At 37.3% G+C, this 15,916-nt stretch overlaps 1 protein-coding gene across 1 annotated transcript in view; it reads right to left on the reverse strand.

Moving 5' to 3' along the window:
• EYS (eyes shut homolog) overlaps positions 1–15,916 on the reverse strand; it is a 1,591,612-nt gene that overhangs the window by 480,824 nt on the left and 1,094,872 nt on the right. Inside the window, exon 29 of the mRNA XM_060115102.1 lies at positions 8,587–8,816. Within this exon, the coding sequence (XP_059971085.1) occupies positions 8,587–8,816 (230 nt within the window). The remainder of the gene's footprint in view (positions 1–8,586; positions 8,817–15,916) is intronic.

Consider the following 15,916-nt stretch of genomic DNA (forward strand, 5'->3'; position numbering starts at 1 on the left):
CTTTTCTTAATTGTTTTGGATTTGTTATTGTCGATCTTTTCCTTCTCTTGTATTTCCTGACTAGAGAAGTTCTTTTAGCATTTGTTATAAAGCTGGTATGGTGTTACTGAATTCTCTTAGATTTTGCTTGTCTGTAAAGGTTTTAATTTCTCCATCGAATCTGAATGAGATCTTTGCTGGGTAGAGTAATCTTGGTTGTTGTTTTCCCTTTCATCACTTTAAATATGTCTTGCCACTCCCTTCTGGCTTGCAGAGTTTCTGCTGAAAGATCAGCTTTTAACCTTATGGTGATTCCCTTGTATGTTATTTGCTTTTTTCCCCTGTTGCTTTTAATATTTTTTCTTTGTATTTCGTTTTTGATAGTTCGATTAATATGTGTCTTGACATGTTTCTCCTTGGATTTATCCTGTGTGTGACTCTCTGCACTTCCTTGACTTTATTTACTATTTCCTTTTCCATATTAGGGAAGTTTTCAAGTATAATCACTTCAAATATTTTCTCAGTCCCTTTCTTTTTCTCTTCTTATTCTGGGACCCCTATAATTCAGATGTTGGTGCATTCAATGTTGTCCCAGAAGTCTCTGAGACTGTCCTCAATTCTTTTCATTATTTTTTCTTTATTCTGCTCTGCAGTAGGTATTTCCACTGTTTTACCTTCCAGGTCACTTATATTTTCTATTTCTTCCTGGTTTAGTCTCGGAAGGTGTGCTTTTCTAAGAATGTGTCCATTTCTTCCAGATTGTCCATTTTATTGGTATATAATTGCTTGTAGTAATCTCTCAGGATCCTTTGTATTTCTGCAGTATTGTATTTCTTCTGCTTCAGTTATAGTGCTATTGATTCCTTCTAGAGAATTTTTAATTTCATTTTTTTGTGTTGTTCATCATTGTTTGTTTGCTCTTTAGTACTTCTCAGTCCTTGTTAAACGTTTCTTGTATTTTCTCTGTTGTATTTCCAAGGTTTTGGATCATCTTTCTAATCATTATTCTCAATTCTTTTTCAGGTAGACTGCCTATTTCCTCTTCGTTAGGTCTGGTGGGTTTTTACCTTGCTCCTTCAATTGCTGTTTCTCTGTCTTCTCGTTTTGCTTAACTTAATGTGCCTGGGGTTTCCTTTTCGCAGACTGCAGGTTCGTAGTTCCTGTTGTTTTTGGTGTCTGCCCCCAGTGGCTAAGGTTGTTTCAGTGAGTTGTGTAGGCTTCCTGGTGGAGCAGACTGCTGCCTGTGTTCTCGTGTATGAGGCTGCATCTTGTCTTTCCCCTGGGCAGGTCCACGTCTGGTGGTGTGTTTTGGGGTGTCTGTCACCTTATTATGATTTTAGGCATCCTCTCTTCAAATGGGCGGGGTTTTGTTCCTGTCTTGCTATTTTTTTGGCAGAGGGTATCCAGCACTGTAGCTTGCTGGTCATTGAGTGGAGTTGGGTCTTGGCATTGAGATGGAGATCTCTGGGAGATTTTCACCTTATGATATTACATGGAGCTGGGAGGTCTCTGGTGGACCAGTGTCCTGAACTCGGCTCTCCCACCTCAGATTCACAGGCCTGATGCCCAGCCAGAGCACCAAGACCCTGTCATCCACACAGCTTAGAATATAAGGGAGAAAAACGGAAAGAAAGAAAAAATAAAATAAAATAAAATAATTAAAATAAAAAATAATTATTAAAAAAGTTTCAAAAACTAATTTAAAAAAGGGGGAAGGAAAGAAAGAAAGAGGAGAGCAATTAAACCAAAAAACAAATCCACCAAAGATAACAAGTGCTAAAAACTATACTAAAAAAACCCCAAAACAGACAGAAATCTAGGACAAATGGTAAAAGCAAAGCTATATGGACAGAATCACACACAGAAGCATACACATACACACTCACAGAAAGAGAAGGAGGGAAAAATATATACATATGTCGTTGCTCCCAAGGTCCACCACATCAATTTGGTTTGATTTGTTGTCTATTCAGGTATTCCACAGATGCAGGTACATCAAGTTGATTGTGGAGTTTTAATCCGCTGCTTCTGAGGCTTCTGGGAGAGATTTCCCTTTCTCTTCTTTGTTCGAACAGCTCCCGGGGCTCAGCTTTGAATTTGGCCCCACCTCTGCATGTAGGTCGCCTGAGGGCATCTGTTCTTCGCTCAGACAGGACAGGGTTAAAGGAACCGCTGATTCAGGTGATCTGGCTCACTCAGGCCATGGGGAGGGAGGGGCACGGAGTGCGGGACGAGCCTGCGGCGGCAGAGGCCGCAGTGACGTTGCATCAGCCCAAGGTGTGCCGTGCATTCTCCTGGGGAAGCCGTACCTGGATCATGGTACCCCGGCAGTGGCGGGCTGCACAGCCTCCCAGGAGGGGGTTGGGATAGTGACCTGCGCTCACACACAGGCTTCTTGGTGGCAGCAGCAGCAGCCTTAGCATCTCATGCCCATCTCTGGGGTCTGCACTGAGAGCCGTGGCTCGCGCCCATCTCTGGAGCTCCTTTAAGCAGTGCTCTGAATCCCCTCTCCTCACGCACCAGGAAACAAAGAGGGAAGAAAAAGTTTCTTGCCTCTTCAGCAGCTCCAGACTTTTCCAGGACTCCCTCCTGGCTAGCTGTGGTGCACTAACCCCTTCAGGCTGTGTTCACACCGCCAACCCCAGTCCTCTCCCTGTGCTCCGACTGAAGCCCGAGCCTCAGCTCCCAGCCCCGCCTGCCCCGGCAGGTGAGCAGACAAGCCTCTCAGGCTGGTGAGTGGTGGTCAGCACCAATCCTGTGTGCGGGAATCTCTCTGCTTTGCCCTCCGCGCCCCTGTGGCTGCGCTCTCCTCCACAGCTCCGAAGCTTCCCCCTCCGCCACCCACAGTCTCCACCTGCGATGGGGCTTCTAGTGTGTGGAAACCTTTCCTCCTTCATGGCTCCCTCCCACTGGTGCGGGTCCTGTCCCTATTCTTTTGTCTGTTGTTTCTTTTTTCTTTTGCCCTACCCAGGTACGTGGGGAGTTTCATGCCTTTTGGGAGGTCTGAGGTCTTGTGCCAGCGTTCAGTGCGTGTTCTGTAGGAGTTGTTCCACGTGTAGATGTATTTCTGGTGTATCTGTGGGGAGGAAGGTGATCACGTCTTACTCTTCCACCATCTTGAAGCTCCTCTCTCCAAAGGATTTTTAAGGAAAAGATTAACATTCAACTTTAATGTGTGCATGTGTGCATATGTGTGGTATAAAAGCCTTTGTGAATGCCTATATTTTTGTGTGGAAATGGAGAAGAGGCCCATGTTTGGGATCCTGGTGGACTGTGCAGTGTAGTTACTCTGTTAGGAGCCTAAAGTAAATGATGACTCCTTTTGTTCCTCTTCTAATCTCCTGCTCAGGCAGTGGGTTAGAATATGGTGGAGGTTTTACCAATCAGACAATTTCAAAATATTTGATGGGAGTCTGCATCTTGAGCAAGTGACTCAGAACGTGGTGGCTGTGTGAGCCCGTGTTCAGTGAAGGTGTGTCTCGGTCTGTTCTCAGGTGAGCCCTCACTTCCTGTTGACTGGCTCTCCAGAGCATCCTTCAGAGTGCATTTTCCAACCCGGTTTCACTGGCTTCCCCCAATTCTATTAGCCCTAGATATCCATCCAGTAAACTCCCTTTTCTATTATATGACTATGTAAATTCTCTGAGGAATGACTACAAGGCCTGTGGTAGGCAGAATAGTGGTCCCCCGAAGATGTCCATATCCTAACTCCTAGGATCTCTGTAAATGTTACTTTATGTGGCAAAGGGGCATTAAGCATGTAGTCGGAATTAAAATAGCTAATTAGTGAATGTTGAGATACAGACATGACCCTGGATTGTCCCAGGGGAATCTGTGTAATCACAAGCATTCTTAAATGTAGAAAAGGGAAATGGAAGAGTAGATCAAGTGACGTGATATGAAAAAGTTTGGACCCACCATTGTTTGCTTTGAAGGTCGAATAAAGGGGGCCATGAGCCAAGGAAACAAGAAAGCCTCTGGAAGTCAGAACGCAAGGTACAGATTCTTCCCTGGAGCCTCCAGAAAGGAACATGGCCCTGCCTGCACCTCGATTTTAGCCTGCTGAGAACTGTGTCAGACTTCTGATCTACGGAACTTTAAGATAGTACACTTGTGTTGCTGAAGTCACCAGGTTGTGATCATTAGTTATGGAAGCAACAGAAAATAAATATAGGTCCTCAGGCAGACAATGCTGGGGACAGGGGTGATGCTGAGCTGAGATTATGTAGCTTTAAAGAGGTAAGTAGTGAATGGTAGCTGACCTGCGTGTCAGGCTTGTCTTCCCTTCATTGTATCCTCCCAACCCACACTCCATGCTCACAACCACTTGAAAACTTAAAGAGAAAAATGTGATCCTCACACCACCTCTAAAGACTAACTCCATGTGTGGTACTAATGTATAGGTGTTCCACTAAGGATTTTTTAATTGGATGTGTTGAATGGTAAGGGAATTAAAGGATGCTATTTAAGTCAATAAAGGAGACAAATAAAATAAATGTCATCCTTTTTTGATGGACACAAGGGTATATGTTTCCCTCCTCTTCCTAGATGGAAATTTCTAGATTATTACCAATGTAAGTAGAGAAATCGATGGAGATGTAGTTTTTACAGTAATCAGCACCAGAATGAGAGGGGAGCTGTCATTTTCTACCAGCTGAAGATGGCGCTTATGGTGGAGAACGGCAGCAACTGGTGGTGCATGGGCAGGGAAGATGGGGGCCTTCCCTTGCCCGTGCTCCAGAAACAGAACCCTCTGTCTCTGCCCACAGGTGGTCTCGTCTCCTGTCAGCCTTTGTCCTTGACTTCAATCCCCATTCACTCTCAACTTAACATCTTAATATTTCAGCAGTTGCCATTTACTGATAAATATGCAGCGTTGCCCTCTGCTTTTAAAGATAGATTTTCAGACAGGAATGTTATGTTTGAAAAGGCCAACACCCATTTCCTGGCCCTTCTCTGATGATGCAGACCATCAGTCCTCTGGCAGGGAGATAGATCATTGTTATTAGATGCTGACTATCTCTGCCTTCTTGGCTCTGGAACATCTGACATTCAGCTACCTGACTATAGTTAACAAATAAATTCAGACTACTCCAATATGCCTTTAAAATATGTTCCAATTATGGTAAAAAAACAAAGCAGACATTCAGGCTATCTTTAAAAAAAAAAAAAAGACGAAACACCTAGTAAAACCTCTCATTTTTATTTCTACATTTGTGATTTACTCAGTGCAGCTGACCTTTAAGCATATATGGAACATACAGAGACAGGATATCAAATAAATGATTTCTTGGTTTTAATGTATGGCATTTAAATACTCCTTTATTACACTATTTATAAAACTGTTTTATAGAACACTAAAAAGTATGGGACTGTTTAAAAATGTTAATCCTACAATTAATAGTCAGAGGCACATGCTTTCCTGCAGCACAAAACGCTGATATTCTAAATCTGTCACTCTGAACTTTACAGTAGGGGACAGCCATCTGCCTGCACACAGCCATCTAAAACAAAGCAAGAATGCAGGCTCTTCTGTCTCCCCTGGTGAGATGCAGGATCGTTATGACAAAGTAGGCAACAAGGTTCAGCTAATATGAATTAAGATAGAATGTGTTGAGAAAAAAAAGTAACATATTAAATCAAACTGATTCTATAATTCAGTGTTATTAGGTGATTAGATATGGATGATTTGATAAAGTAGAGCCTGGGATGTAGTAATGCCAAGTACGTGGGAAATATGTGTTTGGGTGAACTCGTACTGAGTCCTACAGCCCTGCAAACCCTTTTTCTGTGTTGCTGAATCTAATGCTATTTTAGTTAAAACCATACTTAACTGGCACCTCCATTTTGCTGTGAAAAATTAAGGTTGTTAAAATAAAAAATTTAACATTCTCTTACAGCTTGAGCGTATGCACTGGAAAGAAAAAGGAGCAAGGTTATGAAGAAAAATCAGTTTTGAAAATATCTTTACATGTAGATGCCTCTGCAATTATATATATATATATATATATATATATATATATATATATGGAGAGAGAGAGACAGACAGAGAGAGAGAGATTTAGAGACTCTGTATCCAAAGCAAGATTTTTAGCAGGTAGTTGACATACTTTGAAGCTGGCATATGATACTATTTATTGAAATCTACACTTAGAAATGGTGCATCTGGCCAACCTGGAGAATGCTATATATAAAAGGCCTTGTTATGGTACCAGATTCCTGAATCATGGGCCTTAGGCAATAGTCCTCATCTGTGATCTGGATTCTAAGATGCATGCTAGTATGACTTATATTTAGAGCATTAGATCGAGAACACAAACCTGTCCTCGGCTTTCTTCATGGCTGAAAGAAGAAAGATATTTAACATGAATTTAGGTGGTAAATGGTTAAAAATAAATATGTATATAAGGAACAATGATTTACAGTATAACACAGGAAGTTATACACAATATCTTATAGTAACCTATAATGGAGTATAATCTGAAAAAAAAAAATGGAATCACTATGCTGTACACCTAAAACCAACACAATACTATAAATGAACTATACCTCAAGAAAAAAAAAGAGTTAAACAAGGGAAAACGTATATTTTTTACAATTAGAAATAATATTCTCAATTCTAAAAATACACATCTCATAGCAGTCTAAGTTTTATACAAAATATTTCCCCAACAGCCAAGAACAGCAACAAAATCATAGGTAATACTATGATATCTAATAATCTAAAGAGTCCTACTGCATGCATTTTGTTTAGTGTGTCATACACCTCAGATATAACTAACTTAAAGTTTCTTTAAAAAAAACCAATTGTCTCATTGGTAATGATTATTTGTTCACACTTTCTGACTATACACTTAGAAATAAATATTCTGTGGTAGATTATCTGGTTTTAGCACCATGCTATCATACAATTTATTAGTTTTAAAAATACTGCAAAATCAACAGGAAAAACAGTTAAAATATAGAAGGTAGAAAGTGCTTAATAATGTTGGAAAAAATGAAATATTCCTAAAAGTGAATATAGAGCAGAGTTCCCCACTTCTTTTCCTGAGGTCAGTGTCCTACATTCTGCCACCCAAACACCAAACAAACCTCAGTCAATCCTGGGGTTTAACTCCAGGTAAACCCGGGTTTCTCTTTTTCTGGAGGAAAGTGTGGGTCACTGTGTGAGGTGTTAAAGCCACAGAGTGAGGAGATCGAGGAGAGGACTGAGGTTCAGTGGGAAGACTTGTGGTTTGGCCCCTATGGGGGACAAGGGACACACTCCATAACTGAGGACCCCTGTTTTCACAACATCAAATTCACCACTGTCAGTAAATTCGGATTGAAAAGAAAATTAAAATATCAGAGTATATTTTAAGAAATGTAAGGAGGGTATTTTGCTAAGGCTTTACCTACCGTGAAATTAAAGAAAGAAAAAACCCTCTCAGTTCTACATGTGGATCTAAAAGATCTTTATCATCCAAATGATGTCCCTAGAAGTCCACTCACCGTATGTAATACCAATGGTCTCAGATGCCAGCAAAAGATGGATGTCTCATGGTATTTTGCAGACATATAAACTATTCACTCAAAAATCAAGCAATAGTGATGTGTCTTCAAAACCATTTTACAGTTAAAACATAGACTTTAAGGACACATTTCTACAATGAACATGAAAATAGACCATGTTTCCATTTCTGTGCTTTTGATTGTGCTTCCTTGCTTCCTTGGCTGAACAACAACACATTCATAGCAGTCACACAAGATTGGGAAGGAGAGCTGAATAACACACATGTATACCTTTGAATTCTCTTTTGGACGTCCCACATTTTGGTATTTAAAAAAGGAGTTATTTAACACAATCTCGGAGAAGCAGTGACATTCCTTGCCATCTGAATCATCACCCAGTAGTAATCCCTCCCCCTCCCCCAATTTAGAACTAGTGGTCAAATTTACATAGAACAGAATGACACTCTCCAGGCTTCCTGCAGGGACAGGCCAGCTGCGTCAGGACCTAATGCGTTGGTCAGCTGCCCGGGGCATTTCTGGCTGTCTTGCCCAGCACTGCTTTAATGAACTGAGACACTCTTAGGAGGCCATTAGATGTTGACAAAAGGGGAATTTTCTTTTGATTCATCAATAGCTTCATTAATGTTAAAACCATACTCTTAAGCGTCAGAAAAATAATGTGCTCTTCTTAAACACCAAAATAACTTCAATATGGAGATTTGGTTTTGAAATATAAAAAAGCAATTTGATTAACAATTAAGCAATAAAAATAATGTTAATTAGAACTTAATTGTTTCTATGGTGACAAAAGATGGATGCATCATAACTTTAAAGAAACTCCCTAAATAGCACTACATTTGAATTTTAACTCCTATGTTGTATGGAGATTGCAAATATACTCTGAATGACAGTTCTAATGAAAAATATATATATATTGTTGGCTCTGCAATACTGAACTGAAAATGTTCTATCAGAATGCATTTTTAAATAAAATTATACCGATGTTTCTTGTTTGTGCTAATAGCCAGCAATGTGTTTATGATAGGTTTCTATTGTTTTCCACCCTCTGGAGAAGTTTTGAAAAGGAAATACAGGAGGATAGTGGAGATTGGTTACCTCGTTCACAGAACCGGCCGGTGAAATGGAGCGGACAGTCGCACTGGAAGGAGAAGACGCCCCCCGGGAGATGGACTGTGCGGCAGGTGCCCCCGTGGTGACACACGCGCCCCTGGCACGTGGCCGGCGCCGCGCGGGGGGCGAGCGAGGACCCCGGGGAACCGGCCCCTCCCGTGGCCCCAGGAGGAGGAACAGAGGCGGACGTTGCTGACGGCGTAGAATCCTGGGATCTAGATTTATAAACAGATCAGAGAAAAGTAGTGTAAGTAAAAGAGCCAGGACCTTAAATAGAAATAACAGAAACTTTGGTTTAAAATAAGAGGGAGATAAAACCAATAGTCATCCAAGGTTCAGCTGAGGGCACATAGGATTGTCACGTTTGTTCTACAGTTGTAGGATTTATAAATGCTGCAAATGGGACCGTGGGGGAATCGTGGAGTCAAGCTACTTGTTTCTTCTGAGAAGCCGCATTAATTTCCTCAAAGTCCTGAGAAACCTGAATGCATCTGCCTATACAAGCCTGAGAGTCAGTTCTCTAATGTAAAATGATTCACATTTGGGCTAAACATAGTTCTACTTCAGCTCTACTAAACCATGTGAGCCTAAGATGAAGAATTTTGGCCATGTGACATTTTAGTGGTAAAACTGCTTGAATTTGAATTATTTCTAGGTTGATTGATAGCAATGTGTATTTTTCAAAGTCACTTACATTCATTTTAGGAGTTAACCAAGAGATATGCTACAAATGACTCTCTCACTTTTTTTCACTAATTTTACTGCCAGTTTAATTTTTTTTCTTCCCTAAAAACTAATGAACAGAAACTAATTTCCTTTGAATTACTGTAAATTGAAATTCCTTACTTTTACATTCAAAGTCTCTTGATAATTGAATTCCTCTCTGCTTTCCAGCCTGTTTTATCATGATTCCTAATAAGTACCTTAACTTCTCTCAAACCAAATGAGATTACTATTCCTTAAAGATCCGGGCTTTCCTAATTTTTGAAGTTTGTTCAAACTACTTTCTATGCATTGTTGTTCCTCTATTCCGGTATATATTTCATCTAGCGTGCCAAGTCAAGATCTCCATCATTTCCTCAACATAGCCTTGTTGGTTGCTCTTAGCCTACCAAGGGGAAATTGATGTTTCTCGCCTTTCTACAATTCCGTGACATCATTGTACCACTGCTAGAATATTTCCCACCGGCTTGTAGTATTATTATTTTATGTACATATTTCTAATAGGTTGTATGTACACCGGTCACTATTTTTTCCATTTTTCTTCCACACACAGATTATTCATTTTGTCAGAATTCCCTATTCTTAGTAGAGACTTTATTAAGTATTTGTTGAATTAATGTCTTCACTGTACTCCTGAGTGTTTTGTGTTGTTTGAGAACCAGTGCTTTTGAATTTTTTTAACTTTTTATTTTATATTATAGTTGATTAACGGTGTGTTACATTCAGTTTTACAACAAAGTGATTCAGTTATCCATATGCATGTATCTATTCTTTTTCAAATTGAAATTTTCACTTCACAAAATCATTGAGAGCTATTTTTTAAATGTAAAAAATGTTGCTGCAATAAAAATAATCAACAATTTAACTATCTGAGTAAATCTTTCTTTTGTACATTGTTATAAAGATAAAATCTTGGTAAAAGAAGTCAGTTCAAAAATATTGTCTGAGTGACAATAATAGACAGTTATTTTTGTGTCTACTTTGTATTCATATGTCAACTTACTGGAATAAAAAGCTGAGGAAAGTGAAATAGATGATTCATAAAAACATTTTACCAAAATAATGTTAATGTGAAGGTCAGTTTCTTTTGTTTTACAGTCCTTTTACAACCTGAAATTCTTCTTTATGTTGTTTATCATAGTTTGTAACTGTGAAGAAAAGAAAGTATTGCCCGTGTTCCAGTTCTACAAGGATCAAGTCATTTGCCACTGCAGTTGCCCACTGACACTGCACCCTTCAGGGAATTCAGGATGGAGAAAACAGGAAGCATTTTGTGCTTTGCATACTGGCCCTAGGTAGTTAGGATGAGCGTTTAAGGAAAGATTTCAGTGAGCCCGGATTCTTGCATCTTCCCATACACAGAAAAGCACTAAAATCATTAATTTGAGGTGTCTATTCTTTGTAAGTAGCAGTGATCTTCTGATGTTTGACTACATACTTTTTTCCAGTGAAAAATACATATATGTCTTGGCTCCCCCCTTAACTCTTTGAACAGTTTCTCAGAGCTTGCTGAGAGTCTGCCTCCGAGGCTGTAGTCCTCAGTATGACACTGAAAGCTCAACTCACAGCTCTTACGCTGTGCATTTTTTTAAGGTGACATAACCATATTTTAATTTTTATAGTTGTTAAGCCTGACTCTCTTCTCTCTGCTCTGGACTACAATCTGCTCTTTTCTTCATCATATCCCTAACAACAATGCTTGTTCCCAAGTAACCTGTCCAATAAATATTTTAGAAATGAATTTGAATCATTTTTGTAAATATGCAATGTACCACTCCACTCACAAGAAAAATAGCAAGTAAAAATAATTTGGTTATCTTTGGGTCAATTCATAGCTCCATTACATAGCTCTTTAGTTTTATAGATAATATAAAATCTAACAGGTTTGATGTAAATTTACAATCAACTTTCTCTGATTTCATTCTATTGGATTAGTGTAGTTCTCCCCATTTGTACTCACAATATATTTGTCCTTATAAGGTAACTTCCATCAAGTTAAATGGCAAGGCTAATTTGAATTACATGGAATTTATTACTCAGCATTTCTTGTTTTAATTTAATTTTTAGTTTTAGTGTTTCTGAATGATTTCACCGTTTTCTCTAACTTTTGCTGTGGACTTCCTGAACTGCCGTCAATCACATTTTTCTCAGGAATAAATTAGACTGAATTAAATGTCACTAGTTCTTTCTCCTACTGTAGCTGCTCAGGGAGCACATGTCTCACCTGAAAAAATCAATGTGTTGCACATTTCAGTTGCTAACTGATTACACAGAAGTAATTATTATCAATTGATCCATCAATTAAAATGTCAGAATCATAAATCAACATTTGAAAACTGCATTAACCAGATACATTTTATCTTATTATGATGAAATTTTATATCTGATATATTATTCTTAATAGTCCTTGACTTTCAGTATATTTTTCACTAGTTATAAATTATGCCATGAATTTACCTATTTTAGAATTTAAAATTACAATAAATAAAATTTATTCAATTTATTATATATTTAACAAGAAACAAAATGTTCTGGTTGTTAAATTTTAACTTACTTTTACATAAAAGGTTAAAAATGTAAAGTACATGTGGATGTTTATTAAGCGCAACCTGATGACTGTCATATTAATATAATTAGCAATGTAAAAAAGGAGCACTAAAATTATAGTTCTTTTTCATTCTAAAAATCATGAATGTGTGAGAGCTCAGAACTAAATCAAGGCTCAGGGTTTTCAAAATTGTTTTAAAATAAACAGTACTGTAAAGATTGAACTTCTTTGTCTTTCTTAACTAAATACTTGATTTACTGTAAGTCCAAAATAATAAGTCTGAAGAATCTGCTTGATTGACTCTTGGATAACTTCGGACAAAAGTACAGTGTTGGACCAGTCACTGTTATAAAAAGTAGTAAGCGCTCAAGAGTCTTTTTGTGTATGAATTAATTATTAAATAATATATGCTAATTTTATTCAAAATCAAGCCTGATCCTTAGAGGAAAACATCTTGATGTGACAGTGATTTCTAGTCTCAGGGGCAGGAGCGGGGGGAGCTCTCAGTGGAGGAGAGGACGCTCCACTCTTTGCCCCTCTCCTCCAGGGGGCTCTACAGAATCCCCTGAGGCAGGCAGCAGCTTGAGGGGTTTGCTTCTTGTCAGCAGACACTTGTCTGGCCTCAGTTTCTTAGAAGGAGGAATGGGCTTGCTCACAAGTGTAAATCCTGGAAGACCCGCTCACAAGTAGAGAAGGAGAATCTTTAAAATCATGAAGAAGGATTCAAAGAAAGAAAGAAACTGAGCTAGAGAAATTTTGACCTTGTGGTTATTAATAGTGAAGGGGAAGAAAAGTTTTCAAATCATTACAGATTTTTAAAAGCAATAAAATAAATGTGTTATAACCTAGGCAACAATAAACCTGATTTACAAATAATATGTATAGATACTTTCTTTTTTTTTTTACAAAAGTGAGAATTATAGTATAAACACTCATATTCCAGTCTGCTTTGTCTTTTTACTACTAGAATATTCTTCTCTTTATTTTTTCACGTAAAAATTATGCTTAGCAGGCTGCACTGTCAGTGAATACAATTCTTGATTTTCCTTTTAAAAGCTGCAAAGTGTTATATTGTTTGGATATACGCCACTGATTCTATCAGTTTGGAGTTAATATATTTAAACTATTTCAGGTTTTTCCCCTGTTATCCAGATCATAAATTAATGTTAATAGCTATATCAAGATATAGTTTACAAACTAGAATGCACCCATTTAAAATGCAAGTTTTAGTGGATCCAGAGTTGTTCAACTATCACCACAGTATAATTTTATATTTTGCCATTCCCCAAAGAAATCCCATATCCATCAGCGCCACCTTTAGCCTACTTTCTGTCTCTATAGGTTTGTCTATTTTGGACATCATGTAAATGGAATCACATAATATGTGGTCTTTTGTGCTGGGCTTCATCACTTACCATAATGTTTTTAAGGTTCTTCCATGTTTTTGAATGTAAAATAACTTTATTCCTTTTTATTATTGACATTTTATTTATCCATTCATTAATTGATGGTCATTTGGGGCTGTTTTTACTTTTGCCTACTATGAACAACGCTACTATGAATATTCATGTCCAATTATTGTCTGCATTTTCTTGGGTATATACCTAGGAGTAGAATTGCTTGATCGTATATCCCATGTTTAACATTTAGAGCAACAGCTGAACTATTTTCCAAAGAAACTGCACCACTTTCCATTCCTACCAGCAAAATATGAGAATTTTAATTTCACCACATCCTCATTGGATCATATATTCTTAGAAGATTTATGTGCATTTAATTTTGTATGTATATAGCACAGATATATATTTATTTACATTAACATGTAGTAAACTGTAATGATTTATTACAAAGTGTTGCTTCATTTCCGTCAACTATTCTCTTTGTAGTCTTTTTAAAGACCTTTTTATTTTTTTAATGTTACTATTTATTTATTTATGGCCACACTGTGTGGCTTGCGGGATCCTACTTCCCCAACCAGGAATTGAACCCAGGGCCCCAGCAGTGGAAGTGCTGAGTCCTAACCACTGGAATGCCAAGGAATTCCCTACAGTCCTTTTTAAAAGTAGTTTTCTGAACAGGCTTAACTAATATCTCTTACTTTATCCTGGATCACACCTAGGTAGACCAGGTAAGCAATACTCCTTTTGAGAGTAAGGTACTGGAAAAGTTACTCAAAGTGCTTACTCAATCTTTCTATACATCCATTTCTCTGCTTATGTATTATCAAAATTCACATGCTTGTATTTACTATGCCCATATGTATATGTATATGTATATGTATATGTATATGTATATCTACCTCTATACCTATTTCTGTTGAGTTTCTTAGTGATTAGGACTTTGATTCCCAGGCAGATAGCCAAGAATACTTAGTGATGTTTTAATGGTTGTGGCTAATAGGAAGAAATCCAAAGAAGAATTGAATTCCTACTTCAACTCTCAAAATCATGAGAACAGCATAATATCAAATAGATTTTTTAATATAAAATAGAGCCCTATTGAAATATGACTTCAAAGTTTTATTTAAATTATCATTTTCCACTAGCTCTAAATCAAATTTAGTTTGATTTAATAAATTTTAAAATAATTTTATCTGAGTGCAAAACAGTACAGAAAAGTGTTTGCTGTTTATAATGTATTTAATTGGCATAATTATATTAAAAGAGGAAATATGTGAAATTACTGTTATTACATGTAAAAATCTCATTTACCACTCAAAATAAGAATTAGATATCAAAGCAACAAATTATACATGGAAAACTAAATCTAAACAAACATAACCACAAGCTTTACTCTTTCTTTAATATAATGTTATGCAATAGAACAAGAATTATATCCTAATAATTAATTGAATAAAATATAACATTTTAAAACAAGTTAATTCACTATAAACATAATCATATAATTTAAACAGGTCTTGTTTTCACATTGTCTAATTTTTCTCACTAAAAGAATTCATTTCTCATTCTCACAGTCTTCTATTCTTTAGCTCTTACATATTCATAGTTAAGGTTCTTGAGACCAATCATTCTTACATGATGATGTTCAAGCATTATCATGAGTTATGCAAAATTTTTACTCCAGGGAATTCCAAACTGCAGTTTCTCAGTATCTACAGTGGATATTTTTGAAAATCTGGACTCCCCTTGATAAATTCTGATTCTCCCTTCTCATGCCAGCCCTACTGAGGGTTGTTCTTGATCACAGAGTACATGCAGGATCTGATTCCAGAGCCCAAAGCTGGATGAGAATTAGAGGAATGCTTTCTCCCTATGTAGAAATTCAGAGTCATCAAAACCCTGGATTTCTCTTTTTTTCTTTCCTCCCATATCTCAAGTTCTACCCTTCTTTTTAATTTAACTAATAAAATGGTTTCTTTATAGCTTCTTTACCTTTTGTTAGTCTTATGATCACATTTCTTTGTCAGTACCTCTGACTTTAGTTCCTATTTTTTCTAATCCATCCTTCTCACTGTTCTTGTTCTTATTACTCTCATGCCAAAGAGTATCTTAATTGAAAGTATATATCCTTCAATGATTTGGTTCCATTTACCTTTCAGTTTTATCTGTTTGCAATGCCTTAACATATGTCCAATGTATGTTCTAAACACTTTCTAGTGTAATTTTTTTCAGTATTCCATGATTTATGCTTTTCATATAGCCTAGGATTTCCCTGAAGTACACTTTTACCTTATTCCTTCCTTAGGACACAGTTCCAAAATTATCGTCTTAGAATTACTTTGGTTCTTCCCTAGACTAAATTTCAACAACATTATACACATATCTATCTAAAGAAATAACACCAAATAACTAGTGTCACAAAAGGTAAATAAAGTGAGCGTTTTCATTCATATTCTCCTCCAGACCAAATGCCAATCTGCACCCAAGAGGCAATTAATCTGTGTTCCATTTTGTACAAATACATATCCAGTTATATGGACATATAATTTAGTTTTCTTTCTTGATTAGATATTAAACAAGTGAAATTGTATTAGTAAGGGTAATACTAGCTCCTGTAATGGATACACCTTGAAATCTTGGTAGC

This window comes from Mesoplodon densirostris, chromosome 12 (assembly GCF_025265405.1).
Source record: "Mesoplodon densirostris isolate mMesDen1 chromosome 12, mMesDen1 primary haplotype, whole genome shotgun sequence".
NCBI classification, from domain to species: domain Eukaryota; kingdom Metazoa; phylum Chordata; class Mammalia; order Artiodactyla; family Ziphiidae; genus Mesoplodon; species Mesoplodon densirostris.